Here is a 12023-nt window from a genome sequence, read left to right as displayed (position 1 = left end):
ACTTAAGCCGCATCGAATTCATGGCCACGGACGATGTCCAATTAGCATACCATTACACATACGGGGAACCTCTTGTCAGAGCTGCGGAGTTGCCTAATCTATCAACACAGCTGCGAAGACTACATAATTGGTACTTGGATGCATGTAAGGACGGCCAGAACTGGATCATGGTGGCAATAAGAGATGAGCACTACGGGCGAACTGACGTGATGAACATCGAATTTTGTGAATTATTTCAGTTATTCAACCAAGACGCCCTCGACAAATCTCTGCTGAGTGCATACTGTCTGTAAGTATTATTTATGTAATTAAGTCTCTACCGCGACTCGTCCATTATTGCTAGCATATAACCATACTCTCACCGTATTATGCAGAATGAAGATTCGCGAATGCCGCAAGGCAAATCTATGATCTTGGGTTCGTTGACCCATATACCGTGAATGGGTATACTGTCGACAACTCTCCCAAGGACACGGAGAATAACTTGGTATATGTCTTAAGGAAAAACTCATACAAAAGGGCAATACTATTTCCTTACAACTTCGCGTGAGTGTTACATGTCTTCACACATTAAATCTTTTTCGCTTACTCCATGTGTTAAGTGTAATTGATGAGTTATGCATATATATGTGTGTCCGCAGGTTTCACTATATCCTGCTAGTCATTGAACCCGACACCGGGATAGTAGAAGTCATGGACTCGAAGAGTAAACCCCTTGAGGCGTGGGGGACATGGCTGATATCCTCCTCAAGGCTTGGAAACGGTTCACCAACAAGTCTCCGGGTTTAAAGAATAAAGAACTTCGAATAAAACATGTACCGGTAAGTACTACGGCTAGGCCGCGCATCTCTTTGATTGTAGTTTCAATACCATTATTATCATCCTTGATTATATATATATTATTTTGATTGAACTTTGTTCTCGTAAAGTGCTTGAGGCAGGAGGACGGGAATAATTTATGCGGGTTCTACGTTTGCGAGTTCATCCGCCGAATACCCACCATAAGAGGGACATTTTGGAACAAGTTCATGTAAGTAATTAAACAACATTCATGGCTTTATTTTATCGATCACCTTGTGTTTCATTCACATACACACATATATATATACTGACCATCGTACCTTCTTCAAATTATTAGATCGAACGGTTGCGGGATGGTCTTCTAGCAACAGAGCGTGTACGAGCAATTCAAGAAGAACTGGCGGGGTTCTTACTTGAGCAAGTCATAGCTCCAGATGGAGAACACTATGTGGACAACCGCCAATATCAATGTTGATGTAGACATATATATATGCATGAACGTGTGTCACTTTGATCGATATATGTAATACAATGGTTTCCTATATATATATTTGAATTGTCTGCATTAATATTATACCGTGTTTCGAATGGGGCAGAGTCTCTGCCGCGGCAGCATTTTAGTGCAATTCCCTGCCGCGGCAGAGTCTGCCGCGGCAGGGAAGGGCATTAAAATGCTGCCGCGGCCCAACCCTTTTGCACCGGTTCGTAATACGAACCGGTGCAAAAGCTTCCCCGCCGAGCGCCCCACAGCCGGCCACGTGGAGACCCCTTTAGCACCGGTTTGTAAGCCAACCGGTGCAAAAGGGGGGGGCCTTTTGCACCGGATGGTTTGCACCGGTTGCCCATCCGGTGCATATGGCCTTTAAAAACCGGTGCAAAAGAGCAGTTTTCCACTAGTGTAGCATTCTCCATAACATGGTATTTTGGTCTAATAAAATTATTTTGCAATTCAAATCATTTTTTTCTTGCAAAATTCTCATTGAAAATACGTGATGATATTGCCAATAAAATATGTGAATATCCTTAAAAAATATATATTATGAATCACAAGGTAATGGCATGGACTGCAAAAATTGCATATCTTCCATTACCGAGAGATCTACCCCATAAATATGGAGTTTGATATAGACACACACATATATGGCATAAAAGCATCAGCTTAATATTCAAATAATTCCTCTAGAGCATATTTGTTGTTTACCAAAATAAAATTTACTATCATAGTAAAAAAAAAATGATGCATGATTATTGCATGCTTCTACTATGTTGGTAAGATGTGGAATCATTAATCATTGGACATGGATGCAATGTCTATCAAGACAATCCATGATAAATAGAAATTTCTCATAAACTATCAAAAGTTCTACATCATGTGGTGATAATTATATTCACCATGAACAACCAATGTCAATAGTATATATAATGTAACATCACCCATCACTTTGGGAATAAAGTTCAAATCATTGATAGAAGTATCATTTAATGTATCAACATTTAAATGTCTACGAATGGTCATTAACAACTTGACCATTAATATATCACAGTAAATGAGTAGCATGATCATCTCTTGGACATGCCTAGCATTTATATTAGTGGAGATCACTAAACTCACATTACATGAGAGAAATTGGATACATATCGATTTCTCCATAAATCTCCAGCAAGGAGATATATGATGCATAAACACAATGTTAATAGTTTCTCAAACACTTTTGAGTACTTCTAGTACATTGTAGTTTTTTTTCCTAGTGTCTACAAAATCAACTCGAAGTTGATTGTTTGTGATATAAAAATCTGATTCAAACCTCAAAATCACTTTACCTATTCTTTTGTTGATAATGCAATAAATTATCATATTTATTTCAGGGTAATAACACATCTTATCTTCTTATGAAGACTCATGTGAAACACCCTACGGGTGATATACCAATACCTGAAATTCATATTAGTACTCAAAATACTAAAAATCTCAATGGTCACAAAAAGGACCATGAGAAATCAATGTAAAGTGGATGTAAAATGACAAAACAAATCACAGTAGACATGGTAAAAGGGATAAGATAACTACCAAGTTTATCAAAAATGTTATTGTATGAATCATTGTACATATAAGTGTTCCCTACCATCTTGGTGAATCATACTACAGATTCATTAAGTAATGTGAGTGTAATGGGATAATTTGAAAGCTCACTTTGATAAACATAGAAAATTACCTGCATGCGGATTGGACTTATAATCTTCATCAGAAAGATAACATAACTCCACTCCGGTAGGAGATATACTCCTTCACAATATAAATTTTCTTGTGGAATAAAATTCCCAATAATATTTGGGACTTCGTTTTGTGTCATGACTATCCCAATATGTCATTTAGCCAATAATCATACTAGTAAATGTGGTATGATGTCCATTGATATCATGTTTCTCATACATGACATTTCAATGTATGAACTAAATTCATACTAAACTCTGTTGAGTACAAACTATTTTTTTTCAGATTTTTATGAATCTAAGAATTTTCATAATCGCCTTGATCACCCATTATAGGGATAATGCGAAAAATTAGTGAAATTTTGTTGGTCACAATTTACAAGTTGCAAAATTCTCAAATCATTAGATTTTATGAGCACCTAATGTGCCATGAGAATTTTTTTTTGTAAGTCTCTCACACTCCACTCAAATTACTTGAATTTATTCAAGAAGATACTTGTTGACTATTCAACAACTATCTGGGTCATATAAGTATTTCATGGTATTGATAGACACATCTAATGGATGGTCTTACATGGGTCTTTAATCTCCACAAATCCATGATTTTACTAAATTAATTGCTCAAATTATCAAATTAAGAGCAAAATATTATATATATTGGTTAAACCAATACTAATATTGTTTTCATGAGCATTCATGATTTTACTAGGTACCTGCATGTACATACCCAGAATAGTGCAACTAAATTCTTTGTCAAAAGAATCAAACTAATTAAATGACCACTACAACAAAATTTTGATATACCAACATATTGTTGGAGACATGCGGTCTTACACGCCGTAGATCTAATCTAGATCACTACAGTTGCTTATCATACTGCTTCCCCTTGCAGTAAGTACGTGGAAATCAAACAAGTATTTCCCATCTGCGATAATTCGGTTATATACCGGTATCACCACCCCAGCGTACATCATGGGCCCTCACATAAATTTGGGATCTATGTGATAAATAACTAAGGTATAACTGTTTATCCGTCAAATACCTCAAGACCCTAACAAGGGAGTTATTGATAGCCCGTACGCTGATTGCATTTGCAATAACGACATTTTTCGGCATTAGGGGGAGATTAGTACCACAAAGAATGCCGATAAATAAATAATAATGTCATAGACTTTCAGTCCTTATATTCACGTACTTGAAAATCTAAACGACAAGTTCAGTCATAAATTTGCAACACATTGCAAATCTGCCACATACATTTACTCGTGACAAATATGTCACAAAATCATATTATGCATGCAACCTATGTGCCAAAAGAGTGAAGGTACCTAATGTAACCACTTTCCTCTGAAATGAGAGCAAAAGGGGGAGAAAATTGGCCACATGGGATATAAATTCTCACGTGCTTCCGCGGAACAGGGGAAATTATATCCTCAACAAGTAAATGTAGTTCAACCTCAAGTTGAATAACACATAGTGGATGTCATCATCCAAACCCAGCACAAATGTGCACATAATTTTAAGTGTTGGGACATCGAAACACCTTGACTCTATTGTTATGGGAAATCATGAGGAGTTCAAATATTTAATCATATTTCCACAAATATTATTGATTCAACAGAATCATACAACAAAGACTACATTTTGTCGACAAATATATTTATTCTTAAAAATTGCTAAAACCTTTAGGGCCCTGAACCAAAGTCCATGGCAGAGTGCCTAATGCACTCATATATTGGTTCAACTAGAAGGATGCAATTGAATAAGAATAGCACTCACTCAACAAGGGAGGTATTTACCATCGTAATACCTACTCCTCATAAGCACCTTCCCTCTGGAAGACAAATGACTTTTTGTTAACAAAAAAAAAAAAAACAATGAGGTGGTGAAAAAGTGAGGCTTGTAGCACACGGGTTCACGCAGAGACTCGACATCAATTATATATGATGTAACATACCCTATTGGTATAAGTGGAATTACGTTTCGATACTAATATTATTGGCAGTTATAAATAAATTATCCATGCAGCTGATGGATGTAGTGATTACATAATCATATGGGTCACTCAATTTGGATATCTATATTAAAGTCCTTAAAGACTTATAAATCCAAATACAAAATTAAATCGCAACATATGTGTAATAATACATAAGTCACTCTATGATTTTAAAATAGTCAAACACAAATTGTGTGGTACAATTGACTATAAGAGCTCCTTCTTATAAAGGATTACTCGTACAATGATGATTGCTTATATGTAGTCATAAACAAAATCCCTAATTGGATTCTACATGACCTTTGTATATATCAATGCTTTTATCATCAAAGTTTATAATATACATGAAAGGTCCTTTCAATCATATCAAGACGGAGATTTGGATTGAACCAAGTATTAACCAAGTTTATAACTTGAGTATATTCCTTCGGAATACATATCTATCAGTCTTTATATGTCCATAAAGTTTTGGAGAAATTAAATATGGATAAATCAAATCAAAGATACATATGGTCACACTATCCCTAACAGGGATACAAATTCATTCATACATTGTAGTAGTAATGGAGTGATATTGGACCTCTTGTTCCATATCTCAATACAAACTACATCATTCATGTGAATATTTTGTTGTCAACTTCTTTAAAGTGCAAGCCCCAACTAAAAGGTTGGTGTAAGTAATATCCTCCGATATATTTAAGGCTCAAATGATCTTGATTAATTCCCTTAGGAATATCAAGATTTGACCATCGTGTACTCTACATTGGCTATAATATTACCGATCCCAAAAATGCCATATCATAGACTGAATTCAATGAAAGAGCCTTCTAACTAAGAGAACAAAATAAACTCTATTGGATTCATATAATGACTGACCCCATTCAAGATCATGTGGTTGAGATTCAACAGAATCACCCACCATTATTTATCAAATAATACCACTTGTATTGCCCAAATGCATAAGAGTTAAATTAATATTTTCCAAACTAGGGAGATAAACACTTTGCAAACATATCATGTGAAATCTAACAGATTTATTCACAGTGCTTTACATATTTCCATATTCCTGAACTTAAGTTCATGGATTGGCGTGAGACAACTCTTAGTCTTGCAAAGTCCAGGGGGAGTAAAACTCCCAAATTATAACCCGTTGATGATCATTAGATCATATATTGTACTCTTTTTCCCTTAATGAGTTTTTCCTAATGGTTTCTCATAAAAGGTTTTTAATGAGACGATATAAATACAAGTGTTAAGATATGCCACATTGTTTTCTCCTTATATTTTTCCCATTGGGTTTTAAAGGAGTTTTCCGTGGCACATCATATTGCACTCTTTTCAATATTTACACAAGATATATGCCGTGCCTCCTATGTTCCCCGCTGGGGTTTTTAAAGGAAGTACAAAAGGCATATTTATTGTTCTCCAAACTCATTCGTGAGGTTTTTCCTTTCTCTAAGGTTTTCTCATATGAGTTCTCATGGAGACAACAATCTTTACATGTTGTACTATTTTCTCCTTATTTTCCCCAAAGGGTTTAAAGGAGTTTTAACAACATATCAAATACAACTCTCCTCATATTTTTCCCACGGGGTTTTTGGGGGAGAGATTTTAAAGATGATGACTTTCAAGATGATAGAATATTTACAAAGAGCACAGTTATTTACAAGGACATCCTCATATATAAGCAAGAAGACTTTCAAGACTATGCGAGAAGATCTTAAAGATTGCACAAGAGATTTTCAAGAAACAGCGTTGTCCAAGGGGGAGTGTTAGAAGTAGGATAGCTTTGATATTAAGCTCACTAGGCAGTTATTAAGATTAGCTTAGGTTCTAAGCTAAGTAGGCAGTTAGTTTTGTCCAAACGCTGTAATACCGAAGAGGTGCCTGTTCGGTCGGTATATATACCCCCAACAATCATCAATGAAACATCACTTGATTCTCTCAATCATTAGTTCCTAAAAGCGAGGTCGGCCTGAAGAATATCGGAATCCTGGGTGCTAGTCAGCTGGGATATCAGCGCACATCACGTCTCGGTCGACAATTAAATACGACCCATATGTTTTTGCTTTTTGTCCCAATCGTCCATCACTTTTTGTTGATCTCGTTGAAACCGCGGACATGCACAAAAAACTTTAGAACAACGATAGTTAGGGTATCTTCAGCAGGCTGACTCAAATTGATGATCCAAATGGTATGTTTCTATCCGTTTGAGTCGGCCAGCGGATTGGATGCGTCGCGCGGTTAGGCTGGTCCGGACACCGCGCGCAGCGGGGCGACCGATTTGGTCCGAAGCTGGCCAAATCATCTTGCATTTTATTTCTCAAATGTTGCATACATATGATTTGATTCACGCAAATAGAACGTAAGTAAAAAACATGACAAAAACATAGTAGAAACTGCATCGTCTTCGTCTTGGCGTCACCTAGTCGTCCTCGTCGGAGTGGTAGTGGTGGCAGCACATACTCTCGTCGAAGATCTTGACGTTGAAGTCGTCGTGACCGTCGTACTTGAAGACGGCGAAGTGCCCGACGTCCATGGCGTGCGAGCGGGCGAAGCGCCTCCCTCCGTTATGGAGGAACATCTGCCTGTCGCCGTCGAGCATCACCTCCGTGGGTCACAGGCCGGTCGCGCCGCTGGGCACGCGTAGGAGGAAATGTTGGGGCTCTTGCCCATCGACGATCGTGGCAAACCTCTGGGGCAGGTGCAGCCTCTGGGAAATAGAAGATGAGAGCTTGTGGAAGAAATGGCTGGTGCGTGCCTGCTTATAAAGGGCTGGAGCATTGGCTGCTGGCGCGTCGAACAAAACGTCGACATTGATGGACGGTAGGCGGCGCGACCAGAGTAGGAGCGCAGGCGTAGAGTGGTGCGGCCAGAGTACTTCCATTGATGGCCATAGGTAGAAGGCCGTTCGTTCGCTTACATGTGAGCCCAAGATGCACGTGGGTGGACACGGAGGACACGCTCGCTATCCACGCCGACGCATCGGTTTCCCAAATTTGGTGAATGGATGGGTCTAGGGCGGACTGGTTGGTCCGTTTGCGTCGCCTCGCTAGAGCGTGCGCTGCCTATCCACCCGTCCGCACGGACCGAATCGTACACACCCGAACCGGAGGGGTCGGCCCACTGGAGATGCCCTTATACTACTAGTAGACGATAAATAGCTTTAACAATATTTTTTTAGTGGAATATAACAATTAGCTCAAGTGCTGAATTACATTACACAAAGTTGTGAGTAGTGTATGGCCATGGGTATAGTCATGTCGGGGTATATCCCAACTTCCCTAAAGGCATTGAGTTGGTGATATCGCCACCGACCTCAATCTCCCTTTAGCCCGGCGGATTTGTGGCAACTAGGAGTGTCAAAAATGGTCGACATGCCCGGTATAGGTACCCATACCCACGAGACGGTATAGGTACTATATTGTTCTATCTATACATGTCCTTTTCATTGTCATCTTTGTACTTTGAGTCTTTCCCGAGTAAAGAAGATATCATTTTCCGACTTTCCGTGCAGCAGCTGACATGGAATTCACCAAACTGGGTTTATCAGACATGAAATTCACCAAACTGATATACATCTGGGCCGATTCGCAGGTCGGCTGTGTAAGGCCAGGGATGCAGAACTTTCTGGTCCACCAGAGATACAAGTTAGGTCCATTTGTTTTCGTTGGCGCTCAGCCCAGCTAACTTAGTTAGGCTTTCAGAATTTCCATGACTAGAGTTTGGAACCATAGAACGAAAACACACGCCGCACTGAATGTGCCTCACTGCTTACAGTGTGCCTGTTCTTCGGCTCTGAAAGCCTGCTGGACGATGGTTCATCTCTGGATCTGGCAACGATGCAGGTTGTTCTATTCTTCCGGTTGGCTGTTGATTAATCAAGTGGCGCGGTTACTGTCAAAAGATAACAGCAAGTCTGGGGAAGAAAACAGTTCGTCCCAGATAAAGGTGGAAACTACAGTACAACACATCCAGATTGATTCAGTTTTCATCTAAAATTCGAGTCTGCATTCAGCTTCTTAGATGGAACAGACAGAGACACGAGTATGTAAAATACAGTTATTGTTACTAACACAAGGGAACAGAGTACGCGGATACATCAAAACGATTTTGATCACTGACCTAATCCTCATTAACCACGCCCTAGATATGCCAATGGCACCTGATCATCACAATTGAATCACACACAGTCACGCATCAACAATTAAACTACCCGTACTAGCTAATTAACTAATAGGTTTACGTGCCCTACTAGATCACCTTGCTCAAACAAAACCGGCTAGCACCATCACTGCAGCTGATAGAACGGCGCAAGCGAACGAAGGCAGGAACGAGGTCCCCGCGGCGGACGAGTACTCCATGGACGGCGCCGGGCCAGGCCCCGGAGGGAACGAGGACGCCGATGGCTGCGGAGGCGATGGCGCCACTGTCGGGGCTTGCGCTGGGGCCAACGACGATGCCGGCGCGGGCGGCTCGGCGGCGAGGACGTTGATCATGAGCCTCTGGCCGTCGGCGCAGTGTCCGAGGTCGGCGCTGGCGAAGTAGGCGAAGCCCGGCGCGTCGAGGAGGAAGAGCGTGCTGCCGTCCTTGGGCACGGGGCCGGTGCCGACCCCTACCGTCTCGTTGCAGTGGTAGTACCCCGCCTTGCTCACCTTGATCACCGTGTCGTTCTTGTACACGAACTCTGCATGCATTCACATCAGGAAGATACTTACATTGAGCTATCAATTCCTAGCTGGAAAACTAAATCAAGAAAGGAAAACGCTCGCGCTCGCGTAGCAGATGGATTACCGATGGAGTCCTCGACGAAGAAGGTGATGGGTGACGCCCACTTGACGTAGAACATCTCCTTGTCCACCGGCGGCGGCACGCGCCACCCTTCGGGGCCGCCGACCCTGTACCGCTTCCCCAGCGGCGGTGCCGCGAGCGACGCCGGGCAGCAGACGGCGAGGAAGGCGATGAGGAGCGCCGAGATACGGATCAACAGAGACGCCATCGAGGCCATGAGGAGATTCAGATCGCAGCACCGGACGCCGAGATGATCCCCGATGAAGAAGCTCTGATGTGTGTGTACTGTCTATACTCTGTACTAGCGCGCGGTTTGATCGATCGCTCGGAGCGAGGAGAAGTGATGAGTGGAGGAGGAACTTATAGAGAGAGGTGTGTTTCTGGCGTTGATCGATTCGATCGTGTAGCGGCGCAAAGTGGTAACCGGTAGGGCTGGGGGGAGCGTGCATGCATGGCGAACTCAACCGATTGCTGAATGGCGGTTAGGTCAACTCGGCGTCGCTCGCGCGCAGTGGGGAGTGGAGAACGTGGCGTTGGACTCTCACTAGGCAGTTGAGATCCGTGGGGACTGTGTAGCGATGACGCCATAGGTTGGACTCTCACTAGGCAGCTCATGAACTTAATATGCTGTACTTGGACGGAAAATACATTCGTGATCATGGCCTCATGGGTGCTAGGCACCCAATACATCCAAAAGAAAAAACAGTAAATAAAAAAGGGTTAATAAATCCGAATGCTTTGAGGAACCAAAGATGATCAAGTATTTTACTTGTATAAAAAATATTCGGGAGTGCCGAAAAGCCCCATGTCGATGTACTAGTCACGCTAATTTTATCATAAATTTATCTTTTTTGCCCACGATACCATGAGAATCATTTCGAGACCAAATATTTTTATACGAGTACAATACCTAACCATCTTTTGTTTCCAGGAGGATTCAGATTTTTTTCAATATTTGAAATTACCATGAATTTTGGGGTTTATGTGATGCATAGCCCCCATGTAGCAAAAAATCCGTATTTGTACTTGGACATCTTTCGGACCTTTTCTTCCTTTATTATGGGAAGTGGCTCATACTTGAACTTGGGGATTCGTGACCTCGAGGTCAAGAATAGAGCGCTTGCACATGGCATTTTAAGCTTCCTACCGAAGATGGGGTGTGGCAAACTATCCTAAAGGAGAAAGTACATAGGCTCACATGCTTTGCCACACGTTTATTGATAACCAGGTGACTCGTACTTTTGGGCTGGCCTAAAGGCGGCAAGAAATTCTTCGTCTCATACGGTTAGTTCTCTATTAGGGATGACTCTAAAATAAGGTTTTGGGAGAATAAATGGCTAGGTAACGCCACTCTCCGAGAACAGTATCCAACTTTGTACAATATAGTCCACCACACAAAGCGATATGCTCACTAAGGTGTTGGAAACTTTCCCCACCAAATGTGGCATTCAGAAGAGATCTCGTTGGTCCTAGACTAGGGCTCCGTTTGTTTAGGCATCTTCTGCTTTTGAGGTCCAAAAGTGGAAGCTCAAACAAACAACCAACTATTGATAAGCGTGGTAGAGAAGTGTTGCAGGAAAATGCATTGCGCGAGACCCCCAAGCCGGAAAGCACCCCGAGAGGTGCTTCCCGCGATTCTGGCTACTTCCCGAGTTGCCAGTGCCCAAAGAATCCTCAACACTTCGAATTATTTACGGAAAACTAGCCACTTGATATAAGGAAATCCGTCCCGTGTGCAAACCAGAAGCGAGCGACACCCCATTCCACTTTTCCCCTCCTTGTCCTCTCGATAGGTTAGCTTTGGAGGAAGCCCCCGCCGCCAGTGCCCGCCCCCTCCGCCAGTGTCCACCCTCACCGCCGCCGATGCTGTTTCCCACCGCTGGCACGCTGGCCCTCCTCCGTCGCTCTGTTCCCGTCGTCCTCCACTTGCCGCCGACCATGCCGCTGATCACCTTGTTCCCCACCAGCCCTGCTTCCCCGCTGAGCTCCTCCGCCTCCCTACTGGCAAGGTGAGCAATCAGGTCATAGGCCATGTAATTTTTGATTTTTTGGTACTGGTCATGTATGAGCATGCATATTGAGTTGTGGTACTGGTCATATGCTCCATAGATGCAATTTCTTGTATTTTTTGGTACTGGTCATATGCTTCATAGATGCAATCTGTTAAATATAATTTGCTATATGTAATTAGATGGATCAAGATAAGGCACCTAAGGCAATTTGG

At 41.9% G+C, this 12023-nt stretch overlaps 1 protein-coding gene across 1 annotated transcript; it reads right to left on the bottom strand.

The window, feature by feature from the left end:
* Window positions 1-8996: 8996 nt before the first annotated feature.
* Window positions 8997-10246, bottom strand: LOC127309625 (early nodulin-like protein 17). Its single transcript, XM_051340406.2, has 2 exons — window positions 9803-10246; window positions 8997-9695 (listed from the first exon to the last, which is right to left on the bottom strand). The coding sequence occupies exons 1-2, from the start codon at window positions 10014-10016 to the stop codon at window positions 9277-9279; spliced, it is 633 nt and encodes a 210-aa protein (XP_051196366.1). The 5' UTR covers window positions 10017-10246; the 3' UTR covers window positions 8997-9276.
* Between the last annotated feature and the right edge of the window lie 1777 nt (window positions 10247-12023).

The sequence above is a fragment of the Lolium perenne genome, chromosome 6 (assembly GCF_019359855.2).
Source record: "Lolium perenne isolate Kyuss_39 chromosome 6, Kyuss_2.0, whole genome shotgun sequence".
NCBI lineage: Eukaryota > Viridiplantae > Streptophyta > Magnoliopsida > Poales > Poaceae > Lolium > Lolium perenne.
The sequence above is the reverse complement of the archived record's forward strand: the minus strand, read 5'-3'. Positions and strand labels throughout refer to the sequence as shown.

Excerpts from the sequence above, each read along its gene's own strand:
- LOC127309625 (XM_051340406.2), bottom strand. The coding sequence starts at position 10,016 with ATGGCCTCGATGGCGTCTCTGTTGATCCGTATCTCGGCGCTCCTCATC. Across the intron at positions 9,696-9,802 it reads CTTCGTCGAGGACTCCATCG|AGTTCGTGTACAAGAACGAC; the intron begins GTAATCCATCTG and ends GAATGCATGCAG.